The sequence below is a fragment of the Elephantulus edwardii genome, unplaced genomic scaffold, assembly GCF_000299155.1.
Source record: "Elephantulus edwardii isolate Elephantulus edwardi_28Jun2011 unplaced genomic scaffold, EleEdw1.0 scaffold00076, whole genome shotgun sequence".
NCBI lineage: Eukaryota > Metazoa > Chordata > Mammalia > Macroscelidea > Macroscelididae > Elephantulus > Elephantulus edwardii.
The window spans coordinates 1,404,978-1,430,411 of NW_006399826.1; the positions used below are offsets into that span (position 1 = coordinate 1,404,978).

General features: G+C 39.0%; 1 protein-coding gene across 1 annotated transcript in view; it reads left to right on the forward strand.

Moving 5' to 3' along the window:
- The first annotated feature begins 3,216 nt into the window (after window positions 1-3,216).
- The window catches only part of ASXL3 (additional sex combs like 3 (Drosophila)), a 194,355-nt gene continuing 172,137 nt past the window's right edge, over window positions 3,217-25,434 (forward strand). The window contains exon 1 of the mRNA XM_006889225.1: window positions 3,217-3,293. Within this exon, the coding sequence (XP_006889287.1) occupies window positions 3,238-3,293 (56 nt within the window). The 5' untranslated portion in view covers window positions 3,217-3,237. The remainder of the gene's footprint in view (window positions 3,294-25,434) is intronic.

Genomic DNA, 25,434 nt, shown 5'->3' on the forward strand with positions numbered 1-25,434 from the left:
AAGGGGAAACCAAGTTAACAGTAGTTAATTTAACTATAGGCTAGTGGTGTGTTTTCTGTTGTATTTTCTTATTTGTGGCAATAGCTTTGAATTTATATTTTTCATTGTTGTCATATACAAAGATATTTTACATAACAATTATTCATGGTAAACCTTCAAATTCAGTTTCCTGTTTTGCCAGTTGCATCATTATTTTCACTCAAGCAGTTTGTAACCGGTATCAGTTATCTGAAGTGTTTACTGAAATATGCCTCCGTAACTTGAATCATGATAGAATTAAAGCTCCCTTCTCTTACTGTATTGTATGTTTGACCACAGTTCTTAAACAGGTAGGTGCAACTTGGAAAACAATCAGAAAGCTGTTAAATTCAAAAGATGTATTCGTACTGTGAAAATATATTAAAATTCCAGGTGCATTTGACAGTGACAAGAGCTTAGAAAGGGCAATTTTGTGGGACGTGTAATTGCTCTGCCTCATGATTGATATCGTGGGGACCATGACCGCTTTGCTCAGTCTGATAGTGTAGATTTCCAGTTCCCTCGGAATCTGCCTTCTGACTGTAGTTTTGTTGAGTGTGACCGCCTTACACATCTGATTCTTGTCTCTCTGCCATGTGTCACACGATTTTGGTGGTATCAGTATTTTGTTCTGTGAATATAATTTCCCATGATCTTGGGTTCTTTTGGAGCCTGTGTGGTGCTGTGGTTAAAGTGTTTGCCTGCCAACCCACAGGCCAGTGATACAAACCCACCTGCTGCTTCTCAGAGGAAAGGTGGTGTGGCAGTCTGCTTCCACAATGATTTTACAGCCTTCGAAACACTATGGGGCAGTTCGGCGACTGTGAGTTGGAACCAACTCAGCAGCAGTGGGCTTGGTTTTGTTGTAGGTTTTTGCTTTAACTTTGTTCCCATACCTAATTTAGTGAAGCTGCCTCACGCACAGAAATCTCTCCTGTTCCCCTTTCTCTGTCCTGCAGACACTGAGGGTGCCTTCTGCCGTAGGTGTCCTCATCATCTCCTCCCCATCTCTCATCCACTTCATGATGTAATTCTTGGCACTTGTACTTCCTTTGTAGAGTAGGAAGTGATGTTGTAGAGAAGGGGCCAGGGCTATCCCAGTTCTCTCAGTTGCTGAGACGAGATCTCCAGGTGTGCTGAGGGGCTTATACTCGGGAAGAAGCGGGGAGTCCTTCACCCTGAGTAACCTCGCTTTCAAGTGCACCCAAACAACCATCCAAACATTGTCCAGTATACTGGAGTTCCCTTCTCTGCCCTTCCTGGATTTCATCAGCTGACCCCTTGGGCATTCCCACTTCAGCTCAGTGTTCCTCCTTTCTCTCCGTCTGTTTTCCCTCTTTTGAGCCTGTGCCTCTCTGCTTCAGTCCCTCTTTCCTTGCTTGCTTCCTGGTGTATGTCTGTGTCAGTTGGCCTTCTGCTCATATCTTGTGTCAGAGGTCATGCGTGTTGGAGGCCAGCACTGCCTCTCATTTGGGGCGATACTGACTCCGATCTGCAGTTCATGTGACCATAGCATCATCACCTTCCATCGACATTGTTCTGATTGCAGTTCTTACTTCAGAAGTTCTGTCTGGTGCCTTGTTTCCATATCTGTCTCTTCTGCTCTGATCCAGTCTTTCCCCTCTTTCTGCTCTGTGATGCAGTTTCCTTATTGCTTCTTTCCTCCTCTCTATCCAATAATTTTGCTATTCTTTCCTCTTCCTTAGACAGGTATGCCTGTGTGTGTTTATCGTTCTCCTCTTTCCCAGGTTTTAGTTCAGCTCTCCAGAGCTCGATGGTTAGGGCCAGTTCCCTTCTTTCCAACGGATGAAATGTTGGCTGATCTTTTTAGTGTAGCTTTTATTTTTGGATTCTTGAAAGAACTAGCCAAATACAACTAATGGGTGATCAGGATTGGTTGGGAAAAAAGACGGAGAAATTTCTTGGGGCCCACAAGGAAAAAACAAGCAAGCTCTCTGTTAGCCAGGAGGGATGGACTGTAGGTAACCCAGTGGACGTCCTCAATAGGAAGAGCCTGTGCTGCTGAAGTCGTTGAACTTTGGCCAGTGAACGGTCCCAGAGCTATTATGAACATGTTTGGAAGCATGTTTAACCTTGAGGATGGCCTTTCTTCATTCTTTATAATGATGGCCCTTATTGAATCTCTCTACACCCTTTATATCATATGGGGCCATGACTTTTGCATGAATCATCTGTCCACCCTCCCTTAGGTAAGTGCCTTCTCCCCTTGGAGAGGCCATTGTGAGGGTGTGAAGAGTTGGTTCTTGTACTCACATGTGGTCCCTCTACTTCATGTCGGTGAGGATTGTAGGACCTGCTGCTTACTGCTATCACTGAATGTCCTCGAGTCCCTAGATAAATGAAGGCTGATGGGCTGATACCTCTGAATTGTCCACTCTATGCCATGTGTTGCCCCCTAACCTTACTTTTAAAAGACATCTCCTTCCTGGAAAAAAAAATTAAGGTGAAAGAGAAAAGAAGGAAATGGGAAATTGGTTCATAAAACTTAAAACAAAAGTGAGATGAACTGAATGGGAAGAGGAAGTGTCTTACTTGAGTATTTATTTGGAAAGGCAAAGGAAAGGAAACTGAACTGAACTGGAAAATATGCTGGAATTAGACACATGGGCTTCTGTGTGCTCCTTTCAATATTTTAGCCATTTCTTTCCCCCTTCATCTCTCTCTATATTTTTAAATATATATAAAGCTGATCATCGTATGAATCTTGGGAGGTTGTTTCTGACTCATTTTTTTCCTGTCAAGGGATAGTCTTCAAGTTCCATGTTTCCTAGTTTCTAGGAAATGTTGGAAACATTTTAACAATCAGAAAACATATCCACCAAAACAATATTTTTCTTAAATAAAAGAAATGAACATTCCTGTGTATACTTGATTTCTTTAGGTTTTACGTTTCCTTTTTTTTTCTTTTTGCACGCGCGTCTGTGTGTATGTATCTGTATTGCCTTTGTGATATTTTTGAAGAATGGCCCGAACGTGGTGCAGATGTTGCCATCAATGTCTAGAAAACTTTTTCAGCCTTAACTTTGGATACCTGAGCTGTGCAGTGGGACCTCATTTTGACAGACTAGCCCCTTCCATTTAAACTTTTTAAAACATAGCATTGCATGATTCATGTGTTTTCATTCTGTATGGTTTCAGGTAGTAATCTAGGAATATTATGATTATTTTTAGGCACTAGAAAAACACCCCAACTCACCAATGACAGCAAAGCAGATATTGGAAGTGATTCAGAAAGAAGGATTAAAGGAAACAAGGTGAGTATCTGTGTTTAACAATTTGTATGCTTTCATCAGTTAATTATTGCTGCAAGTTGCAAAACTCGAGATCTATCTAGATTTTGATAATGCAGTGGATTGTGTACTGAGTAATTACTTGAACATTTTTTGTGATTATCAAAGATCTGGATGACCCAGGATTTCCCTGGCACTGCCTGTTAGATTAATAAATTACATTAGATGATTGATAGAAAAAGCTCTTGGTTAACAGAGAGCAGCACTGTATGGCTTAGCCCCTCCTTGGAGTTATTCCTATTTCTCTTTCTCATAAGAGAAGATTGTGTTTCTGGAAATGAACAATGAAAGAGAAGCACTTTTACAAGCCCACTAGATAGATCATAGGGTATAAAATGAACTCACGCTGATAAAATTCAGAGTGCAGTGAAGGCAGTTGAACATTTAGTCCATTTAGATTTAGAATGCCTCTGTTTAAAGTATTATTTTTCAGGTCTTAATTCTTGGTCTTTTTTTCTTAAAGATAGCTTTATTGTACGATGATTCGCATAACATACAAGTCACCCTTTCAAACTATACAATTCAGTGGTTTGTAGTTAATTCTCAGTATTGCGCAGTCATCATGGCAATGGAAGTTTAAAATATTCCATTACTCTTGCCCTTCAAAGTTAATCTCATCCTCCTCTAGTCTCCCTGGCAAGCAGTTGTCTATTTCTATCCCTGTGGGTGTGCCTCTTCATATGTTATTTGTGTTAGGTGCAGTCTAGTCCACTATGACTCATGGTGACCCTTTAAATAACATATTGAAATTGTACTTTGCTCAGAGCCACCCTTGCAGTCTACTCCGTGGTCAAGTCCAATGCTGTATGCAGTGTATCAGTCCGTCTTCTTGAGGATCTTCCTCTCTCTCGGCGTCATGTCTTTTTCCAAGGACTAGTCCCTCCAGACAACATATCCAAAGTAAATAAGACTTAAGTTTTACTGTTCTTGCCTCCAAAAAAGTACCCTGGTTACACATCCTTCCAGACAAATTTGTTAGGTTTTGTATATGACATATTCTGCTTTGCTCCAGCAGTAACACAATTCAAAGGCATGACGTTGTCTTTAATCTTCTCCGTTAATTAATGTGTCTGAAGCCATTGTGAATACCAGGGCTTGGATCAGGTGTGTCTTAGTCTTTAAACTGACATTCTTGCTGTTTAAAACCTTTAAAGAGTTCTTGAGAGTAGATTTGACCAATTCCTCCCTGTTCATATAAACAGAATCATATACATGATCTTCTTTGACTGATTTTCTTTAACATATATGTTTTTTTTCATGATTTTTTCCACTATGCAGCATGCATCAGAACTTTATTCTTTATAGACAATATTCCAATATATGAATACACCTAAGTTTATCTATCCATGATAATCTTTTTTTTCATGATAATCTTTTATATTCTTTTATAGTTTCATCTATAGCCAGTAAAATAGACAGTATGGATGGTATTCTATTATGTTTAAAAAATAAAGAAGATAAATACCTTACTGTTGTCACGTATATATGTTGTTGTTGTGTACCGTGGCCCTCCAGCAGATTTTCAGAGGCAGTTAAAATATATATAGCTCTCGTGGCCTAGTGACAAGAAGCTACACTGAAATCCCAGAGGCACATGGTTCAAATCCCACTAACTTGAGGGAGGAGGATGGGCAACGTCTTTCTGGGCAGTTAACAGCTTCTGAAAATCCTTGCAACATGCCCAAATTATGTCAGATGGAGCTTCAAAATCCTTGCCTCCAAGGAGCAGCCTGGCTTCACTCTCTCCAGGACGAACTTGTTTGTTCTCCTAGCAGTCCGTGGTCTACTCAGTACTCTTCTCCAGCACCACAGCTCAAAGGCATCAATTCTCCTTCTATCATCCCTAGTCATTGTCCAGCTCTCTGATGCAAAGCACGTAATTGTGAAAACCATGGCCTGGATCAGGCGCACCTTAGTTTTCATGCTGACGTCGTTGTTATAAAATCAGCATGAGATTTATATACTTGCGATCTGGTGATCTTATAATAGTTGGAAGTTGCTAGAAAGCCAAGCTAACTGTAATCAGTTTCACTGAACTCCTTTGTCTCATACAGAGAATCGAATGTGCTTCTGAGGCTGAATTTTCCTGTAAACCAATATCATCTTTATACCTGTAACTCCTGTGCATGGGTAGCATTGATTTCTCATTGTTTAAAATGTACATTTTGAAGTTCAATTTCGGAATGTCTAGAGGCTTTTCAGAAGGATCTCCTCCCATGAGATTTTGCCCCTGAAGCCCTATAGTGGGTCAGCTGGGAGTTGGCTCTGATGCCAGGGAGTTTGAACTTCCACGTCTGAGTGCATCTAGTAAGTCACAGGGCACGTGTACACCAATTTCTATCTCTATTCTGAAGACTCTTTCCCCTGCTGCCCAACCTAGAGAAGTAATTTGAGCTCATATGTCTATTCTGTGTTTGTGATAATTGGTCCCCCATGGATTGGAGGGAAGGGCAGGGAGGGCAGACGTGGGCAGTACCTGATAGTACCAGTCAAGATCTTTTTCTTCTAAGCCAGATACCAGTGTGGGATTACGGGACAAAATAGGGAGACATGGGAATTAATTGTATCCTTGTCACTTGCCAGAAACCCTAAAATATTTATTCCAGTTAGAAGGCATTGGAAATGTTTGCATTATGGCCAAAAGGAGGGGGGAAAGGTAATCTAAGGATACCTACAGATATCAATTCCTGTCAAGCATGGGCTTGGTGCCAGGAGAATCTGCCAGCGCACACATAAAAAAACATCTTTTCTAAGCAGACATTTGAAATTTGTTCATTAAGCTCTTCTCCCAAGGAGTGACTGTGCTGCTTTCACTGGTTACAGACCATGAGATATGAAATTCCTGCACCGTGACACTGAACAGCATTTTAATTACACTTATTACTATAGCAGCATTATTTCATACTTACCCCCCCACCCCTCAGAATGCTGGTCTCTCTAGAATGAGGCATTAAAGGTCTTCATGCACACATGCTTAACAAAGAACACAAAACCAAAATAACCTGTTTCTTTAAAGAGTCAATATAAAGAACACTGAAGTAGGAAATATAACCTTCTATTCATCTAAATAGGAGCCTGAATGATGTTTAGATGAAGTGGTTTTGGTGCAGATGGTTTATATTAGGGTCTGCGCTGCCAACCTGAAGGCGTGCAATTTGAATCCACCTGCTCTGTGGGAGAAAGGTGCTCAGTCTCCTCTCATGTAATTATACTACCTCTGTCAGCCTGCTGGAGGGTCAGCTATGAGTTGGTTCCAACTCGAGGGTGCATATAAACAATAATAATAGTACTATAATACAAGGACCTTTCCAAAGTTCTGAAGAGCAGTGGTGTCTCTCTGGAGACTAAGGTGAATCTGATACAGGCCTTGGTCTTTGCAATCACTTGTTACGCATCAGAGAGTTGGACAATGATTAGGGAGGATAGAAAGAGAATTGATGTCTTTGAGCTGTGGTGCTGGAGTAAAGTATTGAGTGTACCAAGGACTGCTAGGAAAACAAACAGATTCATCCTGGAGAGGGTTAAACTAGGTGGCTCTTTGGATGCAAGGATTCTAAGGCTTCATCTAACATACTTTGGACATGTTGTAAGAAGAGACCAGTCCTTCGAGAAGGACATCATACTTGGGAGGATGGAGGGACAGCACAGGAGAGGAAGGACCTCTGTGAGGTGGATTGATTCAGTGACTGGTAATCTGGATGGGTGTGTTGGAGACAGTACAGTTGGCACAGGACAGAGCAGAGTTTAGGGCTGTTGTACATAGGGTCACTCTGAGTCACAACCGACCCACCGGCACATAACAACAGCAGCATGATAGAAGGACATGACAGTTTGCTTCTATGAATATTAAAACCAAGAGAACTGTAAAAAGAAGAAAAAAATGGTGGATGGTATGAAAGGAGCTGAGTCTGACTTCTGTTACTTTCATCACTGGGAACAGACCCCCTTCACAACATTCACAGCACAAAAGTGGTTCGCTTAAAAAAAAAAGTGATTCCCATGAATCAGTTCAGTCCTGACACTCTTTTACATTCTTCTACTAATTCAACACCAACCACTCCTTCACAGGGCTCCCAATGAAAGAGTTTTTCTTTTGCTTTTCAAGGAGAAGAGTGAATTGGGGAGGAGGGGTGGGCAGGGAGAAAAGTAAAACAATGAATGACTGGAAACCCTAAGTATCTGTAAACTTTAATTAAAATTAATAAAATAAAAGTGATTCCCATGAATCAGTTCAGTCCCCACACTCCTTTACCTTCTCCTATAATTCAACACCAATCATCCCCTCCCAGGGCTCCCTCTGATCCGCTGGGACTGCTAATCCATTGCAGTCATCACACAGAACTAAAAAAACCCATAATAATGATTATGGGATTCATTAGAGAAATTAACAGATTCTAATTTAAGTTGGAAATAGGATAGAGTTCTTCCATTAAGGCAGCTTCTCAAGTGTGCTCACGGGCCCTTACACCTTCAGCCTTGTGACTCTTGGATAGTGTTGCAAAACTCTTTTGGTGCAGCCAATGATGTTGTTTACTCATCTTTTGCCCCATTTTGCCCCAGTCCTCTGGCACGCGTGGGCAGAGTCCCTGGGCTCTGGTTCTATGGGGTAGCTGTCCCAGGTCAACTCTGCCTGACATCAGTCTCTGGATCCCCACTGTTGCTGTTGCTCTGGTCTAGGTCCAGATGTTTGTCAAAGATGTGTCCTAGCTCTGTATCTTTTCAGTATATATGCAGGACATTATCTGGGAGGCTGGGCTCTTTGAGGAGAAGTGTGGCATCAGGATTGAAGGTAGACTTATCAACAATCTGCATTATGCAGATGCCAAAACCCTGCTTGCTGAAACTAAGGAGGACCTGAAGCACTTGCTGCAGAAGACCAAGGACTGCAGCCCTCAATATGGATTGAAGTTCAATAGAAAAAAAAAAGAACAAAGATTCTCGCCACTGGGCCAATTGGCAGCATCATGATAGATGGTGAAGAGATTGAGATTATTGACAGCTTTAGTTTGCTTGTCTCTACAATCAACACTGTTGGTATCAGCAGCCAGGAAATCAGGAGATGAATTGCATTGGGAAAATCAGATGTTAGGAGCCTCTCCAGAGTACTGAAGAGCAGTGATGTCAGGCTAGAAAGTAAGGTGTGCCTGATCCGGGCCATAGTCTTCATAGTTGTGTGCTGTGCATCAGAGAGCTGGACAGTGACTAGGAATGATAGGAAGAGAGTTGATGCCTTTGAGCTGTGGTGCTGCAGAAGAGTACTGAACCATGGACTGCTAGGAGAACAAATAAGGTCATTCTGGAGAGGGTGAAGCCTGGGTGCTCCTTGGATGCAAGGATTCTGCGGCTTCATCTGACATACTTTGGAGATGTTGCAAGGAGGCACCAGTCCGTGGAGAGGACCACCATGCTTGAGAGGGTGGAAGGACAGTGCAGGAGAGGAAGACCCTTGAAGAGATGCATTGATTCCATCACTGGTGTAATGGAGATAGGTGTGTTGGAGACAGTGAGATTGGCAAGGAATAGAACAGAGTTTAGGGCTGTTGTACATAGGATTGCTATGAGTCGCAAGTGACTGAACAGCACATAACTACAACAACAGCAGCAACAACCTTTACACCCACTCAGTGTAAGTCTAGTGAAATGGTTCTTAATTTACTGCCAAGTCAGAACCAATCTGTAGCTAATTCTCCTACAGGTTTGTTTTTTTCTAGTGACGGAAAATCACAAAGGAGGAAATTTCCCATCTTTATCCTGCTGGTCAGTCCCCACAATAGCAGTTTGCACATCCTATTTGCATGTCTCCCCTCCCCCAAGACATGTGATAACAAAGGTAATGATCTCTGTCCGAATCCACCAGATGCTCCTCTGGAAAAGGAGGGGCAATAGCCTCCTGTGCCAGTTGGAAGAAAAGGTATTGATCTAGGAAAGCCAGTTTGAATAGTGAACTCACTATACTACAGAAACCCCATAGAGTGCACTTAGGCCCTGTAACACGTGAGATCAACATGAGTTGGAATCAATTTAAAAGTAATGAGTAGTCCTCTAAATGTCCAATCCCCCTTAACCCTCCTTCTGTAAAAGGAGAAAATGTGTGTTGTTACACATGTTGGTGAACCAGAATACTGACATTTAAATGCAAGAAATTTACAAATTTCAAGGGAAGAAAGGCGAAGAGAGATGATACAATTCAATCGAATCTAAGCACCTTGAACTATGTTCTGTTAAAATCTGCTCTGCCTTGTCAGACGACTGCCTTTGCGGTTTGTATCCTCATTTATTCCTGTTCTACTTCTACAAATCTCCTTTCTCCTTCAATCTGTGACCTGCTCCATATGGCCAGCTTTTCTGTGTCTCTTCTTCCTCTATTGTGTACTTGTTCTAGTATATTACACTCAGCTCTAGAAAGTACCTAGAATCTGGGTAATTATTTTTTTCCGATTTTCTCATAAGTTTTGTTGATCATTTTAGGGTTTAGATTCTGACATTTTGTTTGCCTGTTGAGTGTACTGTTTTGGCAGCTGTCAGGTTCTTAAATTTGTTTTCTTTAAAGTAGTTGAACAAATGAAGCATGACTCTGTGTATTTTTATTAAGTAACACTAAATGTGTAAATTCTGTCCTTATGAAGTCAGGCACAGCTGATTAATTTCTAGGTGTTATTAATGAGACCTTTTTAAAAGGAGTGCAGGTTTATAATCTGCTAGGTTCAAAGCGGGAAGTGACTGTGAACATTACTAATGGAACTGTAGCTATTTCATGATTATATCTTGTCGGTGAGAGACTCACATTTCTAGTCCTCCCACCATGGTGCACTACTGTCCTTAGCAACTCTGGAGAAGAGAAGATTGCCTGTTTTGCCATTGGCATTCCAACTTGAACTTAAGTAACGCCCTCTGTGCTAATGCTATAGGTCACTTAGTTCTTCCCTTGCCAGCTCAGGCTCCCCATAACATCAGCCTCTCTATATTACAGGATGCTGCCTCTCTATATTACAGAATGCTGTCCTTGTGTGCCTGCCATATTTGTCTTTGAGTTCAAACAGAGCCAGGCAGCTTGCCCCATTGTCCCTCAGCGGGGACCTGGCACGTGTTGAGTAGATGCTCGCCAGTCTCACAGTGCCAGCTTGCTGGTGCTGAGTGCTGACTCCTGCTCGGCATTCAGAGTTCGAGCCTTCTTGATAACATTACATATTGTTTGCCACCGTAGTCAATAATTGTGTTTATTTTTATTTTTTCCCACGGGAAAGGAATGTAAGAGTTTGGTGGAAATCCTGATGTTCTCCAACAGGTTGTGAACAAGGATGGTCATTATAATAGATTTTTTTTTTACTAGTTTATTTACAGAATTCAAATACAGATTTGAACAAACTCTTTCAGTCTCCCTCATCCATCAAATTGTACAATCCTGTGTTTAATCCCCCCTTCCCCCTACACATCCTCATCCCTCTGCTTCCAGGCTCTCCCACCTCGCCTGGATCCTCATACTCATTCCACAATAATGGTTTTATACAGTATTCATCCTTATGTGACTGAGTTAGTTCACTCAGCATAATGCTCTCTAGTCCCTCCCAAGTTAGGTAATAATTTACAAAGTTCTTGCTCCTGTGTGCTGCATAGTATTCTAGTGTGTGAATATATCATTATTTCTCAATCCATTTGTTTGTGGTTGTACATTTGGGCTGCTTCCATGTTCTTGCGATGGTGAATAATGTTGCTGTGAACATTGGTGTACAAATCTCAGTTTGTGCCTCAGTTCTCGTTTTCTCAGGGTATATTCTAAGCAGTAGAATAGCTGGGTCCTGTGGAATTTCTATGTTCTGCTTTTTGAGGAAGTGCCAAACTGCCTTCCAGAATGGTTGTACCGTTTTACAATCCCACCAGCTGTGTGTAAGAGTTCCTTTCTCACCACATCCTATCCAACATCTATTACTTGCTGCCCTGTTAAACTTTACCACTCTTATTGGAGTGAGATGATACCTCATAGTGGTTTTGATTTGCATCTCTGTTACTTCCAGTGATTTGGAGCATTTCTTTGTGTGTCTGTTTGCCATTCAAATATCTTCCTCTGTGATAATTCTTTCAATGTCTTTTGCCCATTTTGTAATTGGGTTATCAGCCTTTTCCTTGTGGAGGCCCAGAAGCTGCACTGCAATCTTAATATAAATTTCAAATACTCTAAGAACCTCTGGCTTAAGCATATCACATGGAATTAAAAAAAAAACACACCAAAAAAACCAATCCAAAATAAATGCACTGGTAATTTTAGCCAAGCTGAGGTGGATATTTGAATGTGTTCAGTGTGTGTGATAACTGTTGAAGACAATTTCCCTCCATGACGTACATGCAGCTAGTAACTTTAACTTGCCTAATACTGCTACAGCAGTTTGCCCTACACTTTGGCGTGATTGAGAAGCACTGGTGGTGCTGTAGGTCAAGCAGGGGGCTGTTAACCGAATGGTCGGTCATTCGAACCTACCAGCTACACCCTGGGAGAAAAATGATCCTCCCATGAAGACTTAAAGAACATCGGAGCATGAAAACTTAAAGAACATCAGAAAGCATCCCAGGCAGTTCTTTTTCTGTCCTGTAGGGTCTCCGACTTAGAATCAACGTGATGGTGGTGTTTGGAGAGGATTAAGCCAATCCCTACTCTCACAAATCCTTCATTACAATCAGATCACCTTCACTTACAACATGTGCAGCTTTTAAATCATTAAAACAGCTTTGAGCCTTTTTTTCTTGAGCTGAGATAAGGCAAGGAAGAACCATATGCACTTGTTGAGAGTGACCTACAAATTCATGAAGACTTAGGAAATGAAGACGTTCATAACTTGGGGACAGCCTCTCTTTTACCTGGCAGAAGTGAAATTATTGATATTCTGTGCTATCTTTTCATGTAATATACTAGAAATACTCTTCTTGGTGGACATGATAATAAGAGCACGTCTTTTTTCTTTTTTTTTTTTAACACCATGGGTTTTCCCTTCCAATCTTTGTATGCTTTACTTACTACATTATTACTTTTGATTTGTGCTATCACATCTGAACTGACCCATAACTGACACTTCAGTTTGTTTTAAGAGGCAGTATATCATGTGGGAGGAGATTGCCCATCTTTCTCCCACAGAGCAGCTGGTGGAGTCAACCCAAGTCCAAGCCTTGGGTTTAGCAGTATAGCCACTTAGTATCGAGTATATGATTAATTTCTCTTTGGAAAAATCAAATTGAAAGAACAGTTCTTTCTATGTGCTTTTCCAAGAGATATGTGACCTTTAATAAATTAACTGCAAAGCATATTGAGTTGTTCGATAAACTAATCTAATTAATGGTTGGTGTTTTGTTTTGTTTGTTTGTTTGTTTGTTAAAATACTTTTCTTTGTTTTTGTGAGATGATATTTGGTAAGTTTTACTCCCCTTTTCTACAAAAGGATAGATGATTTTATCAATGTAATTTTGTACTAGCTTTACTGATTCTAAGTGATTATTTACATCACTTGTCAAAGATTGCACATACAGTTATTTAGAATGTTTCTAGATTATTTGACTCTTAGAATCAGTCAAGAAATTTGAGGTGTAGGGAGGAAAATGTGCAACAATGAATGAATGGAAATCTACATTTTCTGTAAACTTTTGATAAAATATCAATAAAAATAGTAAAAAAAGGAAATTATGTCTCTCTCTGGAAGTCAGAGCTTCCATAGAAGGGACTAAAATGTGAATATTCCAGTGTGCTCCTTTTTATAGACGGATATTTGACATTCCTCTTTGCAGCACTTAGTGAAACATTCTTTATGCTTCAGGAGTTGGAACTGCTACTATTGAATACAATCTTTAATGTAGCAATTTAAAAAAGCCAAACTGATTGCCTTTGAGGTGGAACAGACTCACAGCCAGCCCTCCAGCAGATTTTTAAGGTTGGAAATCACACTGGAAGTGATGGCCCTTCTTTTTCCAACCAAGGCTCTAGGTGATTGGAATGACCAGAGTGGTGTCACCTTTGGATTAGCAGTTGTTGTTGTGTGCTGTCGAGTTGCTTGTAACTCAGAGTGACCTTATGCACAGTAGCTCTGAACCCTGCCCTATCCTGAGCCAGTCTCGCTTCCTCTGTAATGCTTGCCCCTATTACCCCAGTCACTGTGTCAGTCATCTCATCCCCCCAGTCACTGTGTCAGTCATCTCATCCATGGCCTTCCTCTCCTGCATTTTCCCTTTACCCTTCTGAGCATGATGTCTGTTTCCATGAACTAGTCTCTCTTGGCAACATGCCCAAATTATGTGGGTGAGACAGAGCAACTTGATTTCACCATCTCCAGGACAGACCTGTTTGTTCTCTTGGCAGTCCATACGATCAACACTCTTCTCCAGCACCACAACTCAAACACATCAATTCTTATTCTGTCATCCTTAGCCGTTGACTAGCTCTCTGATGCATCTGAAGGAATTATGAAAACCATGACTTGGATCAAGCACACCTAGATTGACATCTTTGCTCTTTAGGGCTCTGGAGAGGTCCCCGACAGCACATTCTCCTGATTCAGTTCATCTTTTGATTTCCTTGCTGCAGGTTCCAAAGTATTGACTATGGACCCAAGCAAACTGAAGTTGTTAACATTCTAAATCTCTTCTTCATCTATTGTGGTGCTATCAGTTGGTCCGGTGGTGAGAATCTTTGTTTTCTTGACGTTGAGCTTCAATCCATTTTGAAGACTGCCATCTTTGACCTTCTGCAGCAGGTGCAGCAGTTTAACTCGCTATACGCTACTCCACCAGCGATCTCTTCTGTGACACTTGTTAGTAGCTGCCCGTGAGTTGCCTGTGACGCATAGTGACCCTGTGACACAGCAGCTCTGAACTTTTCCCTCCCCAGCACCATCCTTACCATCTGTGGCTGTTAGTCCCTGCGTCAGTCCATTTTGTTGTGGATCTAGGAGTATGTAATTTCATTTACCAGGTTACCAGAGATGGTATTTGGGGAAATTCTAGTTTCTTTTGTTTATTTGTAACTTTATTTTGTTATAGAGAGATTGGGGCATCTTTGATGCCTGAGAGTATGGCTTTTCTCTGCTCATAGTTTTTAAAAAAATCAAGCTTCTGCAGAAGTACATTTTCTCTTACAGAAATATGTCCAAGGGCTGTATAGGTCTTCTTGTTTTGTACTGTTAAGTTGAAACTGACTTGTAGCTGACCCTTCAGCCAGTTCTCAGAGGCTGTAGATCACACGGGAGGAGATTGCCCATCTTTCTGCTGTGACAGCTGGTGGATTTGAACCATGTGACTTTGAGTTGACAGGACAGTTCCTTATCACTAGGCTGAGCTAGTCCTTGGAAAAGGAATGATGATTTGAAAGGTAGCGGGTCAGTGAAGGAGGGTAATGCTCTCAATGAGATGGATTGACACTGACTAACAGTGGACTTGAATATGTAAGAATGTCAGTTTGGCCCAAGAAAGGACAGGGTTAAAATAAAGAATAGTTACCAATCATTGATAAGTTCACTATCAATCATACTTTACTCGAGGGCACTTAACAACAATATATAGGTCATAGAGTGAAGTGTACAGTAAGTACCTAGTAAGATCAAATCAGTCTTATATCCATCAGTAGAGTGAAGGTAATTTTTTTTATGTACTGGGCCTTATTTTAGGTGCTCTCGTGGTATTGTGGCTAATTAACCGCTAGCTAAAAGGTTAGTGGTTCAAATCTACCACTTGCTCCATAAAAGAAAGATAAGGCAATCTACTTCAGTAAGAATTGACAGTCTTTGAATCTTCTCAAGACATTTCTACTCTAACTTGCACATTCACACTGCATTGGAATCAACTCAAATGCCATTGGTGTTTGGTTTGTTTAAGGTTGTTGTTGTGTACAGTCAGGTCAGAACTGACCTACTGCTGAACCTCCAGTGAGTTTTCAACAGCAGTTAATGACACAGAAGGTGATTGCCTGTCCTCCAGCAGAGAAGCTACTGGACTCGAACTGCATGTCTTTGGGATTACAGCATGGCTTCTTAGCACTAGTTGAAAACTAATGTTACAAACTGCTCACCATTAGTACAGCATGAATACTGCTGCTATTGTAATTCTTAAGTCATAGATAAATGGCTTGCTAATGAAGGTAGATTGGAGTAAGATGGGGAAAAATATAAAGCAAAAACAACAAAATCCCCTACTGGCTTGAAGACAGCTGGTCCAACCGAACAATATTTATAAAGCACGTTTTTGCAATATTATCGATGCCTTACCTAAGGAATCTGTATTCACTTTCATCAATTATTTACAGAGCAGCAGACTGTAATTACATGTCTCAGTAGGAACATTTAAAAAATTTCCTAAACAATCTCTGTTGTGTTTACAGTTATGAAAATATGGACATCTTTTTTTTTTTTTTTATTTTGAACCATGGAACATGCAGTGACTACCTTAGATTTTGCAACTGAACTATTAATGAATGAGAAATTTTATTTCAGTGGATAGTTTCTAAAATGAATTCCTTTCTAGCTACTTGTCTTAATTCTTTTTAAAAGATATTTTCTCCTTTGCAACTTCTGTTATGCTATGCTGGAATTAGTATTTCCATTTTGTACAGTGCTTTATTAAAGATGTTGCATTTTTTCTAGAAGGATAAAATGTCAGAAAAGTCTCTTACCGTCTATACCGATAAACAATAAAATTTCTGGGCATTTCTCTTGGTGAGATTTACGTTTCTAATTAGTATTGTTGGAGATGATTCTTTCTCGCTGCAGAAATGTTTTGTCTAGAGATAAGAAAGAGGCACAGATAATTTCTATTGCAAAATCAATTCTTATCTCCAGACTCCATGTTGGTATCCTGCCTTTCATTCTGAATCCTGGTCCAGTTTGTTTGTGTTGGGCTGTTTTACCACTACAGAAGAGTCAACTCTGTCATTTGTTACATCCCATTCTCTTATTGAAGAAATGGTTTTCAAGGTCAGCTACTTAGGGCGGTATGTGAGAGTGTGATGTTATTTAACAGACCACAAATCATTCTGCATACATTTGGGTCTGGGGTTGTCTGTAAGTCATACTCAAGCTTTTAGGTTAACCTAGCCCTTAGTTGACATGAAAATATCCTTACCAATACTTACTAGAGAGTTCAGGCAGAGCTATTCATAATTCTCGCCTTTATTCTTAATTCTTTCTTACCTCCATGGCCAGCCAATTCTTGAGAACTGTTAGTTTATTCTGAATATGTCATTCCTTCTCAGAATCCCTATGCTTTACCATTTTTCAAACACTTAGCAATTCTTTCCAGAATTATTGCATTACTTCTTTATCTCGCCATTCTGTTCAGCTTTCAGCTCCATTTCCCCTCTTAAATAACCAATATAGTGTTTAGCCGCATTGTAAAATGATAGTCTAGGATATTTTAAGTTACATCATCTACGCTAGTAAATTATGAATGAAAAATTACTGTCAGTTGTATTTTTGGTGATAAGTAGATGAATATTAAGTATGGAAGGGTTTTGTGGGTTTTTTTTTTTTGTTCTATTGTAGCTGAATAAATGCATGCATGACATGCTGATGATTCCAGGTTTGTGCAATGACTGATTAAAGTATTTATCATACCCTGTAATTAGAGATGATTTGAGTAGATATTTCTAGTCTGGTCATTTCTTGTATTCATTTTATATCCTTCAGTAGATGTAATGCTGTTGCTAGTGTGCCATTAAGTCAATTATGACTCATTGTGGTCTTTGAACAACAGATTAGAACCTTGCCCTCTCCTGTGGTATGGTATCCTCATGATCTCTGACCTGCTCAAAATATATTCATGTAAAATTTTGTTTGTGGGTGTTTTATGTTACTTAATACAATTAGTTTATAAATGACATTTTTCAAGAAGGATATAGAATTTATTAAATTATAACTTGTACATGCATATCACTAATTGTTTAAAATCTTCATATTTAAATAGATAATGATTTAATAGTAAGTTTTTATTTAAAATTCTTCTGTGATGATGAAATTATTAACATTGTTTGTTTTTAAATGGAAAAATAAATCCCTACTGTGATTTGAGTTAAAGTTTACAGAACAAAATAGTTTTCCATTCAACAGTTCATGCACATTATATTCCATAACATTGATTTTGTAACTCGTAGGCACCTCTGTGTCTTCTTTTTATAATATTGAACTGAGCTAATTCTACTTAGTGTGTATTGTCTTTTACTTCAAGATTAAACTATTTCTTGCTGCAACTGATGAGATTCTGTGTGACTGTGGAACCATTTTCTGAGCTCAAATATAATTGTGGGATTCTGCTCCCAAAACCTTAGCATAATGCCAGCCCTCAGGTTTGACTTTTGACAACTGTAAAACCTCCAGAGACAAGCATATGATGGTGCTGCCATACTTGGCCATCTTCTTTTCCCTTCCCCTATGAGTTTTGGCATTATTTCATCATATTTTGCAGAGAAGTCAATGAAGTTCCCAAAGTACCCAGAAGTATATGTGTATATGTCTGTGTACATACATACATATGTACACACATCTGGAAGTTTTCCTGCCTGGTCACTTAAGGGACTACACCATTTATTTGCTGAATGGAAAAAAAGACTTTCCAGACAGACTTTCTCATGGTATTGAATTCATTTGGAACTCAACTCTCCTCAGTCCCCAGATAGAAGTCAAGTTAATAGTGATTCAAGATTTGGAATTTGACATTTTCCAGAATTAATGACATACCAGAAGAACATGGCTAGAATTCTGAGTATCTGATACATCTTGGAAAGTATTCCTAAGAAATATGTTCAACAGAATCTTGTATACTTCTATTTGCACATAATATGTGTTTTCATAGGTTATTCCTAGCATGCAAATTAAGAGAATAGTTGAATAGATTTCATATGCAAGGATAATGTGTACCCTCGCTAACATAAATTGATTTGGATTTTATTTGAAGCCTTTGGTTAAAATAGCTGTGGCGACTGCGCTTAGCCCTTAAGGCGTCAGTGTCCATTGAGGTATCCAATTATAGCTATGAGATGGCAGTTTCTTAATACATCTTTTTATTCTGTCAAGCTTTCTCCATTTTTCCAAATAATTGAACAAAAAAGGTAATTAGGGTGACTTTAGCGTTATCAGGATCTAGGTGTAATTTACTCTAGAAACACTGAACACTCTATAAATATTTCAGTGCAGAAATAGAACCAGAATGCACATAAAATGACATTGTATCTGAGCCTTTCTAAGTATCAGATGCAGGTGAAAATCTTTGGGGAGGAAGAACATTTAACTGGGGTAATGTTATTTAATTTTTTTTTTCTAAGTAGTGCTTCTCTCTTCATTTTCCTTTTATTGCTTGTGCTTTTAATTGCTGTATGCCTAAATGATTTTAGTTTTGTCTCCTTGTTTTGAACTGACAACATAATTCAAATGCAAAATAGTTGACATGCTTACATGGAGACTTCTTTTTATAGTTCATTTGTTTTCAGAAGGAATAAATATGGTGAATTTTGTTGAGGCAGAGTTTTCTAAAAGTTACAGTAGATATTTCCTATGAGTCAGTCTTCATTCTCCTGGCAAACCTAAAGGACTATTTATCCTGCCCCACTTCCATACACCCATGCAAAATCAAATAGTTGTTGGTTGGAATACCATCTGGACTCAGATGCTTACTGATTTTGTTATATTTTAAGTTAAGACCTGTGTTTAGGTACATGGTGTCAATTCTCTTCTTTCAGTCTATTAAGAGTCATATCCTTAATATGCTTGGGTAACTTTACTTTGGTTTAGGAGACAGATCAGAGAAAATCTAAAAATATTAAGACTTGGAGAAATAGAGGTACCATAACATGAAGCTAATAAGTCAAATATATGTTAAGTGCCTAATTTGTGCTTACTATATAGACCATATGCTTTGAAGAAACTTTAAGGCATATACTGGTTTACAAATATTTATTGAGCCTATATCTGCTGTCAGGGACCTCTTCAGAGTACTGAAGAGCAATGATGCTAGTCTAGAAACCAAGGTGCACTTGATACATGCCATGGTCTTTGCAATTACTTGCTATGCATCAGAAAGCTGGACTATGACTCAAAAATTATAGAAGAATTGATGCCTTTGGGCTGTGGTGCTGGAAAAGATTATTGAATATACTATATACTGCTAAGAGAACAAATAGGTTTTATCCTGAAGAGCATGAAACTGGGCTGCTCCTTGGAGGCAAGGATTTTTTTCCCCTACAATTTTTAAAAAATTTTCTACTAGCTTATTTACAAAATTCTAATATATTCTTTTTAAGAACAAATTCTTTCAATTTCCCTCACCTGCCCCATTAAATTGTACAACCCCAAAATTAATCCTCCCCCCACTCCCTGCACATCCTCATCCCTCTGCTTCCACCCTCTCCCACCCCTCTTGGATCCTTATACTCATTTTACAATAATGGTTTTATACAGTATTTATCCTTGTGGGACTGAGTTCACTCAGCATAATGCTCTCCAGTCCCTCCCAAGTTAGGTAATAATTTACAAAGTTATTGCTCCTGTGTGCAGCATAGTATTCCATTGTGTGAATATACCATTATTTCTCAATCCATTTGTTTGTGGTTGGACATTTGGGCTGTTTCCATGTTCTTGCGATGGTGAATAATGCTGCTATGAACATTGATGTACAAATCTCAGTTTGTGCCTCAGTTCTCATTTTCTAAGGGTATATTTAAGGTTGTGGAATAGCTGGGTCAAATGGAATGTCTGTGTTCAACTTTTTGAGGAAGAACCAAACTGCCTTCCAGAATGGTTGCACCATCTTATAATCCCACCAACAATGTATAGGAGTTCAGGATTTTGAAGTTCTGTCAGACATACTTTGGGTATGCTGCAAGGAGGGCCCAGTCTTTGGAGAGGGACATCATGCTTGGGAGGGTAGAAGGACACTACAAGAGAGGAAGATGCTGGATGAGATAGATTGATTCAGTGACTGGAGTGATGGGGGTAGGTGTTTCAGAGACAATGAGGTTGGCTCTAGATAGAGCAGGTTCAGAGCTGTTGTCCATAGGGTCTCAATGAGTCAGAGTTGACTAGACGGCATATAACAACAACATACCATATTCTTAGCAGAGCTCTGGTGGCCTAATGGTAAGATGCTGTGCTGCTATCTCAAAGGCATGCAATTCGAATCTGTCAGCTGCTCTATAGAGAAGGATGGACAATCTAATCCCATGTGATTAACTGCCTCTGAAAATCCCCTGAAGGGTCAGCTGTGGGTTGATTTTAGCCAACAACTTCGTATGGTATTCTTCAGGAGCCCTGGTTGGCCTAGTTAGTATGAGTTTTGCTTTATAACCAAAGGCTGCATCTTTCTCTAGTTTTGAATTCACCAAAAGCTCTATGTGAGAAAGATGGACCATCTTCTATGCCATTTACACTCTCAGAAACCCAGTGAAGGATCAGCAATGAGTTGATTACAACTCATTTGCAGTGAGAGAGGTACCATGTTCTTGACTGTAGACTGGACTAGATGAATACAATATAGTTCTTCCTTTTGAATATTTAACAAGAAGATTCTGGAACATTCCTTCACCCACTCATACACTGTCATTGGCTTAGGTCTTTTCACTTCTACACGAAACATGTCCTAAATCTAGTGCATAATGTTACACAATTAAAAAAAAAATTTGGAATTTGTATATCTTCTCTTGAATTCTTAATAAAATAACATCTTCTAACATTAAAAGAATTGTCTTCCTATCATAAATCTGAGCTTGTTAAGGTATGAAGCTTACTTTTTTGGTTTCCATTGTTTTTCATGACCCATTGAAATACCATGTTTTTTAATGTACTCTCAAGCATACAGATTTAATGAGATGAGTAGGGGCTTCATGATGAAAATAGCTAAAATTTATTGAACCTTTCCTTTTACTAGAAGGTCTTTGGGTGAAATGAGAAAACAATACAGAACATTTTTGAAGATGATAGGTTGTATGTATTATGCTCCTCATTTTAGAGGTAAAAATGGAGGCAGAGAAGACTAATTTGAGAGAGGTCATCATCTATCAAGTAGTGAATTTGGAATTTGTTAACTAACTCAGAGCCAGTTGCTCTTAACGTTTTAAAAATACTTACAGTCCAAACTAAGCAAAATTATGAATAAATAAAATATTTATTGTAAAATTCTTTGAAAGCAAGTAGTAATACTGATGCCTTGTCCCTAGGGAGTTGTACTACAAACCACAGGCTGTGCCTCTGGTGGTTCAAATCCGCCCATGGCTCCTTGGAAGGAAGATAGGCAGTCTCTTCCCATCTGACACATAGTTTTGAAAAACAGCTGGAGGGTCAGATATGATTAGGTTTTAACTTGAGGGAAATGACTGCACTTTTTTAAAAAATTTTAGAGCAAGCATTTTTACCCAACTTCTTCTTTAAAGAGTAAGAAAGCACCTTTCCTCATTGAGTAATTGTCACTCATTGAAATAAAAATCTAATCTGTGCATTATTATGTTGCGATTCCTTCCACTTTTAGCTTAACTGTAAATAAATTTGCGAGGTAGAAGAACCATTTCTGTAACCATCTAGACTTGGAGGATTCATAATCTTAGTGGGATTTAACTTTTGAAGCTTAGTAGGTGTGAGAAAGAACCCCTTTACTGTTTATGTATTGTGTATTGGGCTAATGGACAGCAGCAAGGTGTGATTTGTGTGGCTTGGTTGGGTTTCTTTCTAAGCATAATAAACTCCAAAAGTAACTTCTTAATTCTTTTTGTGCATGGTAACTTTGGTGGGAGGGAGGGAGACATGCTCTGGGTAATGGAAGAACAAAAGAATGCAGCGGATTATCACCATTTTATTGTGGGGCTCTGGCCTTAGAGAATGAAATTCTTGCTCCTTGGAAGTATTGCTAAACTGTGACCAAAGAATAAATAGCTAAGAAAATGTAATTAATCCCAAAGGCAATTTTAAAGGGTGACAGTTGCTATAATTATAGAAGCAACTGTATGAAAAAAAGGCGAGATTGTCTAGATGGTGTATAAATGGGGGTATTTGACTGAACAATAACTGGTTTTGGTTTTGGTTCAGTAGAGGGCTCAGTAATAAACATTGTTCTTCATTATAATGACGAATCTAGGAAAAGGAAAGACCTAAATGAATGGGATTCTAATTCTGGAAGCAGCCTTACAGCATCGTTTAGAGAATAATCATAGTCCTATTATTTGAAATCTCTATCAAGACCACTTGTCGTAACACCCATCCATTGTATTCCTACTGAGACATAATGAAAACACCACTTCTTCTTTTGTAAAAAAAATAGTTTATTTACAAAGTTCATATACTTTGTTTTTCACACCGGATCTTTCCCGTTTCCTTCACACCCCCCCCCACCTCCACTCATCAAATTGTGTGATCCTCTGATTAACCACCCTCCAGCCCCTGTGCCCCCATCTTGAAAAGACATATGTAATGCTGCCAAAGAATGCTCTCCTTCAGGCTATGCACCTCATCTGAATTATGCAGCTAACATGATTTAGTTCTTCTCTAACATGTCTGCATGATGCACAGCAATTTGTATGGTGGTTATGATTCAGTCTGTTGCTTGACTTGTTTGTTGAAGGTGACCTTTTGACTGATAGACATAGAAAAGTGGCATTCATGAAGATTTGTTTGAACAGATTGTTGTTGCTAGTGGGAGAGTCTAAAATTTGGACTTGCCCCAAATGTTAATATTCTTTACATCTTTTTGGAATCATTTGCTACCTCCAACTCAAACTGGAGTGTTTTGAATCTGGGATACAGGACATATTATTTGCAATCAACAGTGGAAATATTAATTTGATTTTTAAGATGGTATTTTTATTTTTTACTGATTCGTATACAAAATTTGTAGACAGTATGTTTCATATATATACAGTTGGATTTCACACATTTCTTCTTTCACAATGTGTTTCACATGATCATTCTCATACATTGTGGGGTTTGGGGTTGGGTTTTTTTTGTGTGTGTGTGTGCATGTGTGTGTGTGTGTATTACTTGCAGTGTGCTGTTGAATCAGATCTGACTGGCACAGGAGGAGATTGCCCCTCTTTTGCCAGTGTAGCATCTGGTAGGTTTGAACCGTACGCCTTTGGGATATACATTGTGTTTTATAAAAATTAATCACCTTTCACCTATGCCTAAAATTTCCCTATATTTTCAGGTCCTCGCTGGATCTTTCTTAATTCCTTCACCCTCTTCCTCTGCCCACCGAACTCTACGGCCCCATGGTTTCCCCCCCTTCCTCAGTGCCTTGCCCAGTCCACTTCCCCCTTTGGACTTTTATACATATCTTACTAGTTATCCTATATTCACAATAATGTTCTTATTAAGTGATATTTATTTTTAGTTTGATATTCTTAGGCACTGTTTAGACTCAACCAATTATAACTTTTCATTTCCAAATCTTTAGACACTGGTTTATGTAGTAGGACAGCAATATAGTCCTCTTTTCTTACATGAAAGCAATTGAACAAGAGTCTCTGATGCATTATGAGTAATGTGGAGGAGATAGTGTATTGAGTCTAGCCTTCTTACTATCCAATAACTGAAGCAATTGCTGGTCCTTATTAGGTGCATGCCTTTGTGATAGGAGAATAGTGGTCTGAGCAATTCCTTTTAATTCCTAGCTAGGAGAGTCAAGACTCATTTCCTGAAGGAGCCATTAACTCTTGTCATTACCATCTTGACTTTAAACCATGGCTTTGAGAATTGGTCTGAGGGCAAGTTTCTTTGCAAAAGAGAAGGTAGTCTACCGTGTTTTTATGCAGTTGAAGATATGAAGAGCTTTTGACTCAAAACTCTTATTTTTTCCCTGGTACGTGCCATATAGAACAAATAATCTTACATTTTTCTTTTATAGGCCAATAATATGAGACTTAGAAAAGGTAAAGGAGTTGTCCAAAATAGTAGAACTAAGGAAATTTTGCCTCATTCTTAAGTTTAAAAGAGGGTTATCACTTCAGAATTTGGGAAAATGTGCAAAAAGCCCATAGTAAGTAAAGGCAAAGCCTTATATACAGAAAATAAGATCAGCGATCTTATTTATATTATAGGGGTCTGTTAGTGGGGACATATGTTTTAGCTGTTTTTCCTGAGGTGATAGTTTTGCATTAATCAGACTACCCTGTGTTACCTGGTTTTATTTGCTTCCTGTAGCACCATGTTTGTAAAGCTATTTGTCAAATATTAGGATGTAGGAGGTTTTACTGAAACATATGCTTCAAATGGCAGTCTTCAATTTCCACATCTGCTCACCCTAGTAATTACCACCAAGACTTTGCACAGAGAAGGGTGAGGAGAACAGGGTCAGAGGCTATGGGTTTCCTTACAGGCCTCTGGGCCAATGTAAAATTCCAGTGAGTTCAGTAAGGCTCAGCAAAGGCAATGCAAATCTCATTGGAATATGTCATATTATTGAATGTTCTTTTTCCAGCTACTGTTTGGAGTGCATATATTGAGAATATTTGATGCACACATTTTCCCCCTTCACATTTCCCCAGTTAACTCCTCCAGTCTTCTTTGTCCCTTCCTCCATGATATGATCTCAATTTTGTGTTAGCTTATCAAATTTTCCTTCTGTTTGTGATAAAAATAAACAAAGTAGCAATTAAATATTCGAATGAAAGCATGGTGTGCTAAGTTGTAACCTAAAAGTCTAAAGGGGAAATGAAGCTCTGTTGAGTAATGTGAACCTAAAAGTCTAGTCTTCATTTATTGATTCCTTTCCTGACATTGAGAACTCATTTGAATTTTCTTTACAATCAGATCTTTAGTGTATTAGTACAGTGGGGTTGTATATAATGATTGTTTTGCTGATTAAGTGAAGTTAGAGCTGGACACTGTTTGAATATATCAAATTCCTTTTGTCCTGAGTACATGATATGTCGTCTTAGTCTTCATTTGTAAATGATAATATTGATTTCTGCCCTTTCGGCTGCCTAAGGCTGAATATATTAAAGTTTAAAAATAGATTTTAAGGCCCATTATAACTCTATGTTGCCAATTTCATGAAATACTTTAAAATGAATTTTAAATATTTTCAGTTGCTTTCTCCTAGCCTTTGCAACTTGAGATAAAAATTACCTTTGTTTTTTGATTTCTCATTTTTCCTATCTTTTATA